At 37.8% G+C, this 17,511-nt stretch overlaps 1 protein-coding gene across 4 annotated transcripts in view; it reads left to right on the forward strand.

Moving 5' to 3' along the window:
• The first annotated feature begins 15,345 nt into the window (after positions 1-15,345).
• Positions 15,346-17,511, forward strand: part of Pdss2 (decaprenyl diphosphate synthase subunit 2) — a 256,744-nt gene continuing 254,578 nt past the window's right edge. For 2 of the 4 annotated variants that reach the window (XM_076858375.1, XM_076858378.1), the window contains exon 1: positions 15,347-15,928. In XM_076858375.1, the coding sequence (XP_076714490.1) occupies positions 15,633-15,928 (296 nt within the window). In that variant the 5' untranslated portion in view covers positions 15,347-15,632. Of the gene's footprint in view, positions 15,929-17,511 lie in introns of all 4 variants that reach the window. The other 2 variants (XM_076858376.1, XM_076858377.1) reach the window with 2 other exon arrangements.

Genomic DNA, 17,511 nt, shown 5'->3' on the forward strand with positions numbered 1-17,511 from the left:
GCTTGCCATTTTTTTCCTCCATGTCATAAAAATTGGGTAAAGTGAAGGAAATAAATTCTGTCCATTTAAACAAGTTTTTTATTTGGAGTCCACTAGCTACAGCACACACTAGGTAGTGTAAACATAAACATAGGTGATAAACGTGTTTTAAAAGTGAGATGGGAATTTTTAAAAGCAGATAACTAATTCTGAGTGAGGGATAGAGGTGATCAAAGTTTTTCACTGAAAGATAATGCGTAGGATATTGAGGGAGAAAAAGGAGCATGTTAGGCAGAAAGAAGAGAATGAAGAAAGTTGTCAAGATGTGAGAGAAATCTGTAAAGTAACAATAGAAAATTAATAACTTATTTAACAATAAAATTTAAACTCCTTGCCCATGGCCTTTGAGCCCCCACATACTCAGGATTCTGCCTATATTGCTAATTCTCTCACTCCCTTTGTGGAAAAGACTATTTGCTGTCTCCTAACAACTAACTTACTTCCTCTTTCCCTCCCTCCCCCCACTCCCCTCTGTCTAAATCAGCAAAGTATATTCTATCATGTGAATCCAAGCTAATGACCACATTTCCTAGCCTCCTTCACAGCTACATATGATACATATGGTCATATGACAAAGTTCTGGCCAATGGAACAAGAGCAGAATAATGTGTACAAATTCTAATTGTGTCTTTAAATAGAAGGGATGTAACTTCTCTTTCCTCTCCCCTCATTCCTGGTTGGAATACCAGTAAGATGGTAAAAAGGTAGAATCTGGAATAGTTATCTCCAGTCACAAGATGGAAGCTGCGTGGCAAAGCCCTGAGATAGAAAGGGCTGAGGCCCTCAATACCATTCAGCCCAAACTGTCTGTCTAATCAGACATGAGCAAATGATAGGGCTGTATTTTGCATGCAAGTCACTGTTTTGGGGTCTCTTCATGACAATAACCCAGCTCCTTGTTCACCACATTCTAGCCACATTGGTCTTCTTTTTTTCTCTTTTACTACCTATGCACTTGCTAATCTCTCTGTTAGGAATGTTTTTTTCCTTCAGAAAAAACATTAGTGGCTGAATCCTCACTATTGGGTTTTACTACTAAAAACCATTGGGTTTTCTTATTCCTCAGTTCTCTACCTCATATTCATGAGTAAAACACAATATAGTTTATTATGTTGACTCTAAGATGCCAACTATTGCAAAATATACCATTGTTTATATACCATAAGAGAGCTGCTGCTGTGGTAAAGTTTGTCATTCCCAAATTTCTGTCCCCACAAGCCCTTCCCAGCCTCACAGTGCATATAGCACAGATCTCCACTCCATTGACAGATGTAGCCACGTGAATTGCTTTAGTCAATTGAATGTGAATGGAGGTGACAAAGGCCCTATCCAACCAACTTTACATGTGTTTGCAAGATTTGAATCAGCTTTTACTTCTTCCCCAAATAGTCCCAGATTATGGCTAGTCCTTTTGCTTGGGTTCTAGAATAACATGTATAGAAGTGCAGAGCTCAGTCATGCTCAGCCAAATCAGCCACAGCAAAAGCCAGTAGAACCACAGTCCTCACATAATGTATATAAAAAGTAGGTGTCCTTGAAAGCCACTGAGATATTGATAATCTCAACAAACTCTATGGTAATTAAACTTCTACCTGCTATCAATTGTAAGCTGCACCTTGATTTGAGAGATGCTACAATGTGAACAAATGTACATCCTAGAGTCAGTAAAATATGGTATATATTATACATGTTATATATCAGTGTAAGATATATATCCAGTACTCAATAAATATTTGTTGACCTAATATTATGTTCATAATAATAAATGTTTGTATTCATGGTGAGAGTTTTCTTGATAAACATACTTTCCCTTTTAGCATTGAAACCTCAGGTATTAACTGTAATCAAAACTAAAATTTATATAGCAAGCAAAGTCCAAGCCTAAGAAAAAGGTTAGCTGTGATTTTTCATTACTTTTCATGTGTCCCACTCCCCTATTAGCTCATATCATTTGAGTTATATCCTAAAGGACTCCCCTCCCACTTTCTAAACCCTGTAGATCTATTGGGCATAAGTCTTCTATTTAAGGTAGCCAAAATGGAGTTAAATAGCCACTGGTATGTCATGCTTGTGCAACAAGGTTATCCTCAAACTAGATAAGAGACAGAATAGGGTGAAGGCTGGAGGGAGTGAAACCCCAGGAGCCACAAGCAGAGTTGGAGAGATTTCAGCTTCATCTGCCAGATCAAGCACCATCTGCTATCAATACAAAAGCTGTGCAGAAGCCAACTCAGAGCATTGCTCACTAGACATGGTCTAAACTATGTTATCAATTAATCACAATACGTAACTTGGATTTCTTACCCAGTAAAAATAAAATAGAAATAGCAACAATAATAATTTTATGGAAAAACAGCATCTTTATTAACCCCCACTGAGCAGAGCATTGATGAGATAGATGCCTTAGCACTATGATAAACATTTCATTTGTTCCTCACAATAATTTTGCACATTAGTCAGCTTTTGCTTTGATAAAGCTTTTATACAAACCACCCCAAAACTTAGTAACTTGCATCAACAGTTATTATCTCTCTTGTCAGTCTACAGGTCAATTATAGCTTGTGGGGACTAAGCTGAGCTTTGCTCCAGAACTCTTCTTAAGGCTGTAGACAGAACAGACTCGACTTCAGGCTATGTATTGGGTTTGGATCTGCACCACATGTCTCTCATCATTCTGAGACAAATAGCTACCTGGCATATATTCTTCTCATAGTGATGGTAGGCATATAAGAGAGTGAATGGAAACACACTTTGCTAGTCCTGGAACTGGCACACAGTATATCGAGACACATTTCATGACCAGGACTAACTTTGATAGAGGAAATAATGGTCTACATTAAGAGATATAGGAATGAATATTGGCTGAATTTTAATGAAATATACTATATAATAAGTATGTAGGTATTTTATACCAATTTTACAGATGAAAAACATTTTTAATGTTCTCACCACAAAGAAGTGATAAATATTTGAGGAGATAGATATGCATATCCTGGTTTGAACATTACTATCTATATGATACATGTACATGTATCAAAACATCATGTGGTACCCATAAATGTATATAATTAGTATATATATATACACTAAAAATAACAATAAAATATGTAAAAGTAAATTCCCCCCTACAAACATATTAACATTTAATCTACCTAGTACTATGTTTGCTACATATTTCCTACCTGCTAATTTGAAAGGAAAACTTATTTATTCTGCTATACTTTGTAACCTGAAAGTAATTATAAAGTGTCTCCTTAGAAGGCTGCATTGCATTCATATTAAATCAACATTAAAAACAATGAAGTTGTTGGGCATAGTGGCACACACCTGTAATCCCAGCAACTCAGAGGGCTGAGGCAGGAAGGTAACAAGTTCAAAGCCAGCCTCCGCAACTTAGGGAGGCCATAAACAACTTAGAAAGACCCTGTTTCAAAATTTAGAAAAATAAATACAAAATAATGGGTGGGGGTGTGACTAAGTGGTTGAGTGTTCCTGGGTTCAGTTCCCCATACCAAAAATAACACAAAACAAATACAATAAAAGCTTTAGAGTAAGCCTTAAGAGGAATGCAAATAGTCCAGTCAAAAACAAAAGTGAAATATGATTGTAATATGTGAGAAGCAAGGTACCAATGTCTCTGGAATTTTTGTTTGTTTGTTTGGGTACCAGGGTTTGAACTCAGGGGCACTTTACCACTGAACCACATCCCCCCACCCCCCACCCCCCTTTTTTTAAAATCTTGAGATGGGGTTTTGCTAAATTACTTAGGGTCTTGCTAAGTTGTTGAGGCTGGCCTTGATCCTTGATCCTGCCTCAGTCTCCCAAGTAGTTTAGATTCCTTTGGAAATATTTTTAAGGAAGAGATGAGAAAATATGGGATCCATGAGCAGCAGGATCCATACCGAGAGAACTTCAGAAGATTGGGGTCTTGACCAGATTCATGCACTTTAGGTCCTAAAGACAGGCTATTTTTGAACTCTTGATGCTTCTTACACCACAACTAAATTAGAGGATTATTTTTCTTCATTCTGAAGTAGCAAAAGAATCTAATGTTATGTAATGGATCCCTACCTGTTTCTGTATTACTGTAAAACCCAAACCTACTGTAAGTGCCCCATTTCTCCCTCTAGCTCTAGTATTATGATGATGTCAGATTCAAGTTGCAACTGTAGATACTCATTTCCCTTAAGAATGAGTATAAAGCTGAAACATCTTCCACAGTATAGAACCAGATGACTATAACTTTTAACATTGTTTGGCTCTTGATTTAGCTATATAAAGATAAGCCTAAGACCATCTGAATAGTAAGAATACTGGTAATTTTGTTAGGTACAATTGTACTGGGATTACTTTTTTTTTTTTTTTTTAAAGAACTTAACTTTTACTTTATTTATTATTTATTTCTTTTTTTATGTGGTGCTGAGGATTGAACCCAGTGTCTCACACATGCTAGGCAAGGGCTCTACCACTAAGCTACAACTCCAACCCCTAATTTTTTAAAAGTTTTTTTTTTAATAGGTTCTGAAATATTTATAGACAAAACACCAGTTGAGATTTGCTTCAAAATACTCCAACATTGTTGGGAAGGAGAGTGCAAATGTTGGCCAAACTAGATAACAAACACATAAGGGCTCTTTCTTCTATTTTCCTACTTCTGTGTGAAGTTAAAAAACAAAAAACAAACAAACAAAAAAACCTTCTATAATAAAAAATAAATAAATAAAAAATAAAACACAAAAATCCCACTGTCAGGGCTGGGACTGTAGTTCAGTGGCAGAGGGCTTATCTAGCATATGTGAGGTACTGGGTTCCATCCTTAGCACCACATAAAAATAAACAAATAAAATAAAAGCATTTTGCCTATTACAACTACAAAAAAATTTTTTTTTAAATCTCACTGTCAGGGAAGTCTAATTCAAAAGATATCTTCAATGGCAAATAAATTTCTCCATATAATAAAATCATAGGTTCTAAGGTATACAACTGGGAACATACTTAAAATAATATCATCATAATATTCAAAAACAGCACAGCATTTCAATTGTCTTTTATGTGTGTACATAAGCTCATGTTATGTGGGTAAAGTGTATTATCTGTTCTAGAATTAAGAGTAGCTGTATTTCTAAAATTATAAGAAGAAAAAAATTTATATCTCTATACATTTTTTGAAGTTAGGAGCCCCAATCCCTGAATAGTGGAAAATAATGAGTGTTCATGCTATGAGCTCACTATGTGCCAGGCACTGATCTAAGTACTTTGTATTTATGAGCTCGTGCTAATCTTCACAAATAACCATTGATAAAGGTATTATTGTTATTCCAATTTTATGGATAAGACAACTATAATACTGAGAGTTCACATAATTTGGCCAACATCACACTATTGGTTAATAGAAAAGCTGGAATTCAAACATAGGGCATCTGGCTCCAGTGTCTGATCCCTTAATCACCAAGCTCTGTCATTGTCCATGGGGAGAGCATATTTGTAGAGTTATTCCTTTGTTTAGACTTTAGAGCCTCAGTCTCTTTTATTCTTAGTAAAATAAAGCAACTCTTGCTGCCTTTGATATCAGCATATTCCTTTTCTTTTCTCATGTACTTCAAGCCTATCACTCCCAACATGGTCACACCAGCTCTGGAATGTTCAGACTTATTTATTACAGATGTTTGCTTATGGCATGATTTCAAAGAACAGAAAACATCAGAGTAAGCTCTTCTGGGTGATTTAGACCAGGGCAATTCTGAGAAACAGCTCTGATACTATGATAGTTGACAATGTCATCTCTCTTATGTGGGTATCGGCTTCTGGGGAAAAACCTTACATGATTTGCTCTAATCACCTGATTTTCTCATATGATATTTAGCAAATTCTTTGCAGCCCAACAAGTTGATATCACTCCTTCCATTTTGCCATATTGCCAAGGTTAATAATGGAAACTTCTCTCCCCTCCCCTTCTCTTTAGAAGACTTTACTTGGGGGGAAAAAGAGTTTTTAAGGATTAATTTACCTATGAACTACATGATAATAACCTTTGAATATGATGACTTTAATTTAGTGGACTTTTACTAGCTGCTCTAGAATGAAATTATGATGAATCTACATGGAGCTTCAATTTGACTTATTTAACTGAATTGATAATTGAACTTATGAACCAAAGGCTTGACTGAATTTTTGAAATTTGTGGAAAGTTATTTTTTTTTTAGCATTCACTGATCAGTCTGATATGTTTTTTTACCCATCCCTGAATGAAAAATTTTCCAATTTTAGAGGGAAACTGTATGTAAGACCAAGAAATATGTTCATGTAATTTAGAAGTTGTATTTATTACTATAAGATGGCAGTTACTGATATGATGTCTTGATGTGTGGGTTTTTTTTGTGTATATATAGACACACAATTTATCATATATAAATAATATATACAATTTATTATATATAATAATGCACATTTATTATATAAATATTATATTTATATGTAGTATAAATATTTATTATATATAAAATATTGTATACTGTATATATACAATGTATTATATATAATAATATATATAATAATGTATATATAATAATGTGTAATATTATATTAATAAATTATATATATATAATAAACATCATGTGTTCTGTCTGCTTTTTACTTGATATTACCTGTATATGCATTCTATACAGTAAAGGGAGGGCTTTTCCTATATATAATTCAATCAGAATTTCTCCAGAATCCCAGAAAAAGGACTCTGATCTACATTACTCTAAAAAGTAAATGAGAAAGAAACAAAGAAAGAAATGAAAGGAGATAGAACTAAAAAGAACAGAAAAGACTGGATTATAATTTTTCTAGAATTGTAGTTCTCCAGCATAGTTGCATATCAGAATCTCCTGGGGAATATGAAAAATACTGCTACTGGGTCATCAAGCCCAGAGATTTTGATTCAAATGGGTGTGGAGACTTTGGTTTTCAGAAGAAACACTTAAATGGTAATGAAGAGCTAGCTGAACTTGTTAGTGATAGAGACACTCTCTACTTTGCTTTCTGAACTTCTTAGTACACATAAAGTACAATTCTAATAATGTGTGAATTTGTGTGTTACCATGGAGTGAAGATGGGAATTGGGAATAAGGACCTAGTTCATTAATTTATTATTTGCTCAAATGACCAACAAATAATTATGCAGTGCCTGTTCCTCAGCAGATATGGTGTTGGGTTCTAGGGGAGCAGTGATAAAGAGAATGATTAAAGAAGCCCAATAGAGCCCTCTCTAACGCCCTCTTTGTAGGCCTGAGTTTCCACTTATGTTAATGTCAAGATTAATCAGGTTAGTGGGAGTCCTGTTGTGGGGATGGTGAAGATAGATGAAGAGAGAATGATATGACCACTAGGACCAGTGAGTCTACTAGTAGATTTTGTTCATGGAATGAAAATATTTTTAAACTGAAGTGGATCCAAGAGATCACCTACTTTTGTTTTACAGATGAGTAATTTTAAACTCAGAGGGGTTAGATGATGAGCCTATGATATGTAGTTCTTTATGACAGAGCTATAAAACCCCGATGGCTGGCCTTTTATAATACTGTCTATGTTCAAGTAAAAACCTCAGCAGACTTTTTTTTTTTTTTCCATTTCAAGTTTCTAAAAGAAAATAGTCCCCTGGAAAGAGTCTTTGTAAAAGAAAAGGACCAACTTCTTTTCCTGTTGAGCTAATCCTAGTGTGAAATTAACTAGCAGTGCCGCTAGTAGATTCCACACTGCTGCCCTGTAGGGAGAGAAGCTAGAAAAAAGGAGTAGGTCTTGGTCCATTTCCTCCCTAACTACAGTTGTTCTAAGGTCAAACTCTTAGAACATTAGAAGGAAATGAAGAGAAAATGAAGAGAAAGAACTATTGTGAATATAGTGAGGATCTGAGAATGGAAGAACTAAAAATTAAATCAAAGAAGTGATAATGAAGAATTATGGTTATATATACCTTCCCCCTTCCCCCTTGGAGGATGATTTTCAGGTAAAAAAAATGATAAGAGAAATGTACATCTCTTACCACAATAAGATTCCATTTTATACCCCTTTGTTAGAAATTTTAGATGTCTGACAATATCAAGTGTTGAGAGGGTAATATCAACAGAATCATTTAGAGTCTTTTTTTTTTTTTTTTTTTTTTTTTTTTTGGTACCAGGAATTGAGCCCGGGGTGCTTAACCACTGAGTCACATCTTCAGCTCTTTTTATATTATATTATATTATATTTTTATATTATAACTTATTGAGACAAAATCTCAATAAGTTGCTGATGGCCTTACTAACTTACTGAGGCTGGCTTTGAATTCCTGATCCTCCTGCTTTGGCTTCTGAGGCACTGGGATTGCAGGCATGAGCTACCATGCCTAGTATGATAGAACCACTTTTAAAAGCTGTTTGGCATAATCTTCTAAAGTTGAATATTCACATAAACCACAACCCAGTAATTCCAATCTTGTGTAATTCTCTTCCCATGTGCACCTGAAGGCATTTGTAAACCTGTTTATGACAGCATTGTAGTGATAGAAAAATATGAAAACAATCCAAATATTCACCGATAAGTGAATAAAGTGTGGTATATTCACACAATGAATATTATACAGCAGTAATAACAAATGAAATGTGTGTGTGTGTGTGTGTGTGTGTGTGTGTGTGTGTATTTATCTCAACATGGTGGGATCTCAATAAAATAATGTTGAGTAAGCAAAAAAGCTCACAAAAAATTGCCTCTATCATGGAAATTCCTTTTTAAGTTAAAAATATCAAACCAAATGATATATTTTTAGGAATACATGGATTACTAAATGATGTATTTTTAAATGAGAGGATGATAAATACTAGACTTGGAATAAAGACAACTTCAACTTCTGGAAGTTAGAGGAACAGGGTGGAAAAAGGTCACATAAACAGAAGTAAGCTGTTATCAATATTCTACTTCTTAGTGGTAGATTCACTTTATGTATTAAATTATACCCAGATTAACAGATAATTGTATTGTAGTTATTTATTGCATTGAAACAAAGTATCTTATGATTGACCAACTTAAAATGATAACCATTTGCTATTTTGTAAAGTGTCTAAGGTGAGGAATCTGGGTGTATATACCTGGATGGTTCTGGCTTGGGGCTTTCATGAGGTTACAATCAAGTTGTCAGTCAAGGTGATTGTTCTGGAAGGAGCTGGAAGATCCATATCCAAGATGGTTCATTCACCTGTTTGTGGTGTGAGACTCAGTTCTCACAACGTGGGTCTTTTCACAGAAGTGTTCCTGACTTGGCTTCCCCCAAGGCACACAGTAGGTGAGAGAAAGAGACAAGGACAGAGACAGAGCAAATAAGCAAGAAATGCCAAAGATGGAAGGAGCTGCAATGACTTTAACGAAGCTAATATCAGAAGTTATGGTCCATGGCTTCTGCTAAATGCCATTACTCACAAAGACCAATCCTGAAACAATGTGGAAAGGGACTCTGGATGGGATAACCAAGAGACAGGGATCATTTGGTACTATAGTACAACAAAAAAGAACAATGCATGCACCATGGATGAAACTATGTCAAGAAGAATCATGTACCTGAAGTTGGATAAAATAAAATGCATTCACTTTTAAATGCAATAAGACATAAGGAAAGGAGTGAGATGAGTTATCTTTGATTCTGGCTCTTCTATTTTCCAACTTTACCACTGGGTGTCTTTTAACTTCCATTTGTGAAAAAAAAAGGGGGGGGATGAGACATTTACTTGCTTCTTGAATTTTTTTTTAATCATGAAATATTCAAATATGCACAAAGCAGCTGGGTAGATGATGCATGCCTATAATCCCAGTGGCTCAGAAGGCTGAGGCAGGAAGATTGCAAGTTGCAGACCAGCCTCAGCAATTTAGTGAGAACCTGTTTCAAATATTAAACAGATTAGAGGGCTGGGGATGTGGCTCAAGCGGTAGCACGCTCGCCTGGCGTGAGTGCGGCCCAGGTTCGATCCTCAGCACCACATGCAGGCAGGGATGTTGTGTCTGCCAAAAACTTAAAAAAAAAAAAAATTAAAATTCTCTCTCTCTCTCTCTTTTAAAAAAAAAGGGGGGGAATGAAGTTGATGAGGTTCATGACTGGGCCCTCCTTCATTCTCTCTATAAAAAATAAAAAATAAATAAACAAATTAGAAAGGGCTGGGGATGTGGCTCAGTGGTTAAGCACCCATGGATTCAACCCCTGGTGCAAACAAACAAACAAAAAACATGCACAAAATAAAATAGTATCATGAATGCCATTTGCCTATAATCCAAGATCAACGACTTTCTAGAATTTAGGATACTTGTTTCATCTATTTTCCCTTCCAGAAGGCTCTTTTTGTTTTGCGGGGGAGGGGATACCAGGGATTGAAATCAGGGGCACTCAACAACTGAGCCACATCCCCAGCCCTATTTTGTATTTTTATTTAGAGACAGGGTCTCACTGAGTTGCTTAGAGCCTTGCTGTTGGTAAGCCTCCTGAGCTGCTGGGATTACAGTGTACCACTGCACCTGGCCAGAAGACTCTTAAAGAAAATTCCTGACATGTATTATTTTATCCTTATATACTTTAGTAGTCATCACTTAAAAAACTGACATCTTCTTATAGACTCACAAGTAAAATTAATAATAACTCCTTTGTAATATATATTCAAATTTCTTTGCATATCCTAAAACTCACTTTTTATATTTGGCTTGTTAGAATAAAGATCCAGATAAGACTCCACCTCACATTTGGTTTATATCTTTTAAAATCTTTCAATCTAGAAAAGTCCTTTTTGGGGGCTGGATTGTGGCTCAGGGGTAGAGCGCTCACCTAGCACACGTGGGGCCCTGGGTTTTATCTTCAGCACCACTTAAAAATAAATGAATGGAATAAAGGTATTGTGTCCAACTACAACTAAAAAATAAATTAATTAATACAGAAGAGTCCCTTTTTACCCTTTGCTTGTTGAAAACCCAGATAGTAAGCTTGTAGACTATCCCACAGCTGAATTTGTTGGCTTCCTTGTGATGACATTTCACTTGTTCTACTCCTTCCTATGTTTCTAGAAGATTGGAAGTTAGTCCAATTGAAAGACTAATTTCCAGTGAGATGAGATTTAGATCTAATTGTTTTGGCAAAAATATTTCTTAGGTGATGTTGTGTATCTCATAATGTATCATATGAGGAGGCCCATTTGTATGGACTCCCCACTCCTAGTTGATACTGGGTTGATTAGTAGTTGTGGGTGGTGTCAACAGAGGCCTCCATTGCAAAGTTCCCCATCAGTCTCTGATTAATGATTGTTTTAATCCAGAGAAATTACAAAATGGTGATTTTCTATCCTTTCTTTATTTGATGGCATTATTTTTATAAGAAAGAACTTTTCCTTGTGTACCTAGGCTATTATGTTACCACATTAATTGAGGCTAGTTCCCTGTTCCACATTCTCTCACATCTTTTATTATAGTCATTGCTGCAGCAACCTGCTTCCTGCAGGTGTAACCTGACAGAACCTCTCCTTATACTAATTGGGTACATCTTACTCCCCACTCCCAGTTTCTCTGACTCCACAGGGTGAGATATTGTCACCAGTGACAGCTCGGAGATGGGAGGGAGCTAAGGCCCCAAGGGGGAAATTTGGGCCAATGGGACATGGGAGTAGTGAATTCCTCTTGCACTGAGTTGACAATTATGAAGTATATTCTACATGGCTCAAGGCCTCATTGCCCACAGTAATGACTAATTTGAGAACACCCTGGTATTGACTTTCCTTGTTTTCACCTTCCCTACTCATCCACTGCTGTTTCCTGAGATCACTGTCCAAAATCAACTACCTAAAAGTAAGCTCTTGTCTCAGGTTCAGCTTTCAAGGGGGGTAAGCCAGGCTAAGACACCACTAAACATAATTCATGCAGGAAAGGCAGAATAAATGCTCAGTTCTTTTATTACATTGAAAATATTCAGAGTGTTGCTCTAGTTACATCTAATAATAAACACATGGGTTTATATGTAATCAATGAATTTCAACAAGTTGTAGTTCTTATGCTCAATTTTTAAATTTTTTATTATTTTGATGATCAGATCATCCTCTTCCATCCAGTGGAACTCCTTTATGCTGACTCCTTTGTGCCTTTCACCTGTCCCTTTAGATTTTAATAGCTTTCTTGATTTCTGGTACAACAAGATAGTCCAGGCTCTTTATAGCCTGGAATCTGCCATTCTTCCAAAAATACTCATTCCTTTGCAAAGGAAATGATGTATTAAAAGTACAGTGAGTCGGATGTGGTGGTGCATGCCTGTAATCCCAGCTCCTTGGGAGGCTGAGGCAGGAGGATCACAAGTTTTGAGGCCAGCTTTAGCACCTTAGCAAAATCCCATCTTAAAATATAAAATAGGAAGGTCTGTAGCTCAGTGATCCTGGTTTCAATCCTCAGTACCACACAAAAAAAGTACAATATGTTCTTTTCTAGAAGAGTGTCAATATCAAGAGTATTGATATGTATGGCTGGATGTGGAATGACCATAATCTTGCAGGGCTGCTAACTCTCAGGTTCTCTTCTTTTGATGCTTTGTAGGAGTAAATGTTATGAATGGACATTTTTTCTTTTCTCCCTCCTTCCCTTCCTCTGTTTCTGCTGGAGATTGAACCTAGGGCTTTATGTATGCTAGATATGCATTCTGACATCGAACATTGTTTTTTCTTCTAGCAGCTCCATTTTCCAGTGGGCTATTTTGCCCTGCCCCAGGTGATAGATATTTGGCAATGTTTGGAGATTTTTGGTTGTCACAATTTTGAAGGGATACTTCTGGAAACCAGTGCAGAGAGGTCAGTGATCTGTTATACAATAATAAGAACATCCCTCCTCACACCAAATAAAGAATAATCTGGTCCAAAATATCAAACATACTTAGGTCAGGAAACCCTGCTAGGGGGGCTAGGGTTGTGGCTCAGTGGTAGAGCGCTTGCCTAGCATGTGTGAGGCACTGAGTTCAATCCTCAGCACCACATAAAAATTAAAATAAAGTTATTTAAAAAAGAAACCCTGCTGTATTCCTACTTTATGCACACATTCACAGACATCTTTTTAAAAACATTCATTTTTTAGAAGTAGTTGGATATAATATCTTCATTCTATCTATTTTTATGTGGTGCTGAGGATTGAACCCTGGGCTTCACACGTGCTAGATGAGCGCTCTACTGCTGAGCTACAATCCCAGCCCACGGACATCTTTAAAGTAGTTATTATCAATGGCAGAGGAAGGGCAGAATCCCAGATACTGCCCCCCTGCTCCTCCTAAAGTCACTAGCAATTTGGAGATGCCTATAATCATAAAGACTTGAAAGAATTATATATTTACCTGGAAGATTAAAGAACAAATACATTTTGACCTTCTAAACCCTGATAATCATTATGTATAATGCAACCTTTTAACTGTAAGTATAAAAGAAAGTGCTGATTATTTAAAGTAAATGGGACCAAAAGTCCCATGAATAATCAAAAACTTGGTTAATAGAGTATGACCAGAGAATAATGTCCTTGGTTTCTGTGGAGAAGTTAAAGTACATGCTGTGAATTGATATTAAGGAAATTGCATGAAAAGTTGCTCTTAAGGTACCATGATTCTGAAGAAATAGTCTTGAGTGCACAGTATATCACATTCAGTCTTTATCTTTCTTTGGGTTTTCATGACTTTTTTCACCTTGGATAACCCAGAAGCTCAGGCCTTGGAACCTTTTGAAATGGTACAGTATCTGAATCACCGCATTTATTTTCATCTAACAGCAGACTTGTATTTTATTGCCAGGAGTTTATCTCTTTCACAGGAATTATTTTCAAACTTCAGCATACTTCACTTATTTTGAAGAGAGAAACTGTTTTTGATATCTTTCAGCATAATCCACTTTAAATAATCTGTATCCCTAAAAAGTCATACCTAAATTAAATTTTTGTAAATTTGAATCATAAGGGAAATTTGTTATTAAAAAGGACTCAAACCTTTTGTAAAGTATCTTGTTTACAAACTGAACAATTCCTCTTAATTTGCCACTTTTCTAAGTTCCAATTTTTATATGTAGCCCAAAAATCTATGCATGGTTCAAATTTAAAAAATACTAACCATGAATTTAGGAAGATTTAAAGCTGAAGAGAATTTTAGAAGCTATAAATATGAGTGTAAAAACTAGGTAATGCAGTCTTTATGAATAAGGGTTTAACACTTGTTTCAGGTGATGAGGAAGAGGGTAAAATGTTGCACATACTAAAGAAAATAATAGGTAGCACTACTAAAACAATATTCACATTGACAACTTTCCATCAACAATGCTGAGAAAAAAAATGGGTTGCAGTCTTTTACATAAGAGTAAGGTTAAGAGTATGTATTAAAAAAGAAATAGACTGTCTGGGTCCATATTCTGCCTAGCATGTTTGTACGAAACTTAACACAATTTAGCTGTGCCTGAGTTTCCTCATATAAAACACAAAGAATACTAATATCTACTTAACTAGGCTGTTTTGTGCTGATACGTGAAAAGCACTCGGTCCAGCGATACGGTTTTGAACCCTGGATGGACAGTGGAGTTCCGAGGCTAGGAATGAAGAGGAAAACAGAGGTGAAAGCTGGGAGGAGGCAACGTTTCATTCCAACCTCTCTGCGCGGTGCGAAGGTGGCACAGCTGATTCTGCCCGGACTGCACATCAGCGGAAACGGACGCTGAGATGAGGCCGGTGATTCAACGACTCTCAGAGGACGTCCCTAAGGGAAAGGTACCCTTTTCGCTGCGCTACGCCACTTTCAGTCTGGTAGGGCGTAGAGGACACGTGGGCGGAGTCCTACGGCCGGACTCGGCCTTCCACCGGAGAGCCGTGGCAGCCTCAGGTACGGCCAGCCAGGCCGCCCTCACTCCGGTCCACTGCCCCTACCAAGGGCTGGCGGCGGACAGCAACCAACGGCTTCGGGAGGAGCCGGCGCCTGGGCCTGACACTCTTCCTTGCGGGCGAGACGGGGCAGGGGTAGACACTGGACAGACACCCGTCTCTCAGGACAAACATACATGCCCACTCGGTGCTGGGCGCCGGGACGCCCTGATGAATCCCGACTGGACCCAGATTCGAGGCGCCGGGGGACCCCTCCGTGCACACACACAATGCCTGCCACGGGATCTTCCTAGGCCAAGGAGAGGAGAGGTTTTCATTCCATCCGTGGCCTCCCAGGGCTCGCTTCCAAAACTCCGCCTATGGGGGCGTTCCCGACTGCACCGTAAAGTAGGGGACATTCTTTGCTCCTCAAGAGCCCGCCTCCATCTTTACGGCAGGCCGCATTCCACGCCTCCAATATGGCGCCCCCCACATAGACTTTGGTTGTGGTTTCTCTTCCCGGTACCCGGGGTCAGTTTTGAGCCGGAGCTGCTGTCTATCCTACTCGAGCTGTAGAAAGCAGCAAAGGTCGTTTCTGGTCACGGCTCTAAGGAAGCCACTCTCCTTTGAGAGACGGGAGCCACCGATTTTTTTTTAGTTCCTGGAAGTTCCTCCTCAGCCCCTGCTTGGTTTTCCCCGCCACCTCGGGACACCCTCCAGGTCCCTAACTCTTCCAGACTCTAACCATGAACCTTCAACGTCTGTTGTTGCGCTTTCCGTGTTATCTGGGGGCCTTGGCCCCCCCACGTCGCCTGTGGCGGTTCCCATCCTTCGACACTACCTCCCCGTTGGGACCCTGGCGTGGTCAGTCCTCCAGGTCCCCAGCCCACTGGAACCAGGTGGTGTCAGAGGCTGAGAAGATCGTGGGCTATCCCACATCCTTCATGAGCCTCCGTTGCCTGCTGAGTGACGAGCTCAGCAACATTGCAATGCAGGTGCGGAAGCTGGTGGGAACTCAGCACCCTCTGCTTACCACTGCCAGGTGAGGCCCCCCAGTCCCGCTGACCCCGCGCGCACCCGTTCAAGTTCTGTTTCTTGGCCAAACACCCTTCCTAACTCGCTGAGGCTGCTTCCTGCCAGGCTTTATCTTTTCTTTCTTTCGACTCTTCTAGACATTACTTATTTAATCTTTTTTTTTTTTTTTAAATAAACTATTGTCTTTCTTCTTGTCCACTTTGACATTCTTTCTCCACTAACCCAGCTGAGAATGGTTTTCTTATGAGAAACTCTTGTTATGTTCTTTGCGATTTTGCTGTTTTAGTTGTTGATGGAGAAGATGCTACAGTGATTTGTGGAGAAATTGAGCATGCATGTAATTTATTGAGTCACTTTCTAGAAATGGCCTTTTAAAAGTGGGATAGATTAATTTTCAGTTCCGCACTTTTCATTGGGTCACTCCCAGAAAGAGTAGGGAGGGACAGAGAGAGACTGGAAATAGACACTTCTTTTCATCGAATGTCCAGGCTTGAAGTAAGTATTTATTCAGTCTGTAGTCATATACTTCTTGGGGTTTTTATCACTCATGCTGGACTGTTTCTGTAAAAACTGTCACAAGTTTTTTTTTTTTTTTTTTTTAAAGCATGTTTTTTTCCCCCCCACTTAAAAACAGCCTGTACCGTGTGTGTGTGTGTGTGTGTGTGTGTGTGTGTGTGTGTATGTGTGTGGGCGCCTGTGGTACTGGTGATAATGCACAAGTACTGTATTGCTGAGCTACACCCCCAGCCCAACAACCCACGTCTTTTGATTTGTAATTAATTTTAAACGAAGGGGAAAGTTGCAAGAATGAAAATAGTACAAAGAACACACTTGTGTGACCATTTATTAGATTCACCTACCACACACACTACTCATTGTGGATGAGATATATATATATATATATATTTTTTTTTTCCCTGAATCATTTGAAGTTAGATTGCATATATCATGGTCCTTTACTCCTAAAAACTCAAGTGTCTATTTCCTAAGCTTAGAAATAATTCTTTTATGTAACTACAGTAGTTGTGAATTTGGGTACATTTAATATTTTTTAAATATTTGTTTTTGTTGTAGATATCTTTATTTTATTTGTTGATTTTTATGGGGTGCTGAGGATTCAACTCAGTGTCTCACATGTGCTAGGTGAGCTCTCTTTCACTGAGCCACAACTTCAGCCCGGGTACACTTAATATTGATAAAATACTTTTATTTAATCTACTGTTTATATTCCAGTTTTTAAAATTGACCTAATAATGTCTTTTTAACATTTTTTATGCTCCAATACAGGATCCAGATTAGGGTCAAGTATTGCATTTAGTTGTGATGTCCCTTCAGTGTCCTTCAATCAGGATTATTTCCATAACTCTTCTTGGCTTTCCTGACCGAAGCAATGGTTCTCAATTTAGCTTCAAAGGGGGCATTTGACAATCTATGACAAAACTTTTGGTTATCACAAATGGGGGCAAGTAGAGGCTGGGGGTGCCACCCTAGAATGCTAGCATAGCCCCTCCTTTAGTTTAATCAATGGTAATATCTAATGCAACTGTAGTATAATTCTACAAGCAGGATATTGACATTGATACAATCAAG

Source organism: Callospermophilus lateralis, chromosome 6 (genome assembly GCF_048772815.1).
Source record: "Callospermophilus lateralis isolate mCalLat2 chromosome 6, mCalLat2.hap1, whole genome shotgun sequence".
In the NCBI taxonomy this organism is placed as follows: Eukaryota; Metazoa; Chordata; class Mammalia; order Rodentia; family Sciuridae; genus Callospermophilus; species Callospermophilus lateralis.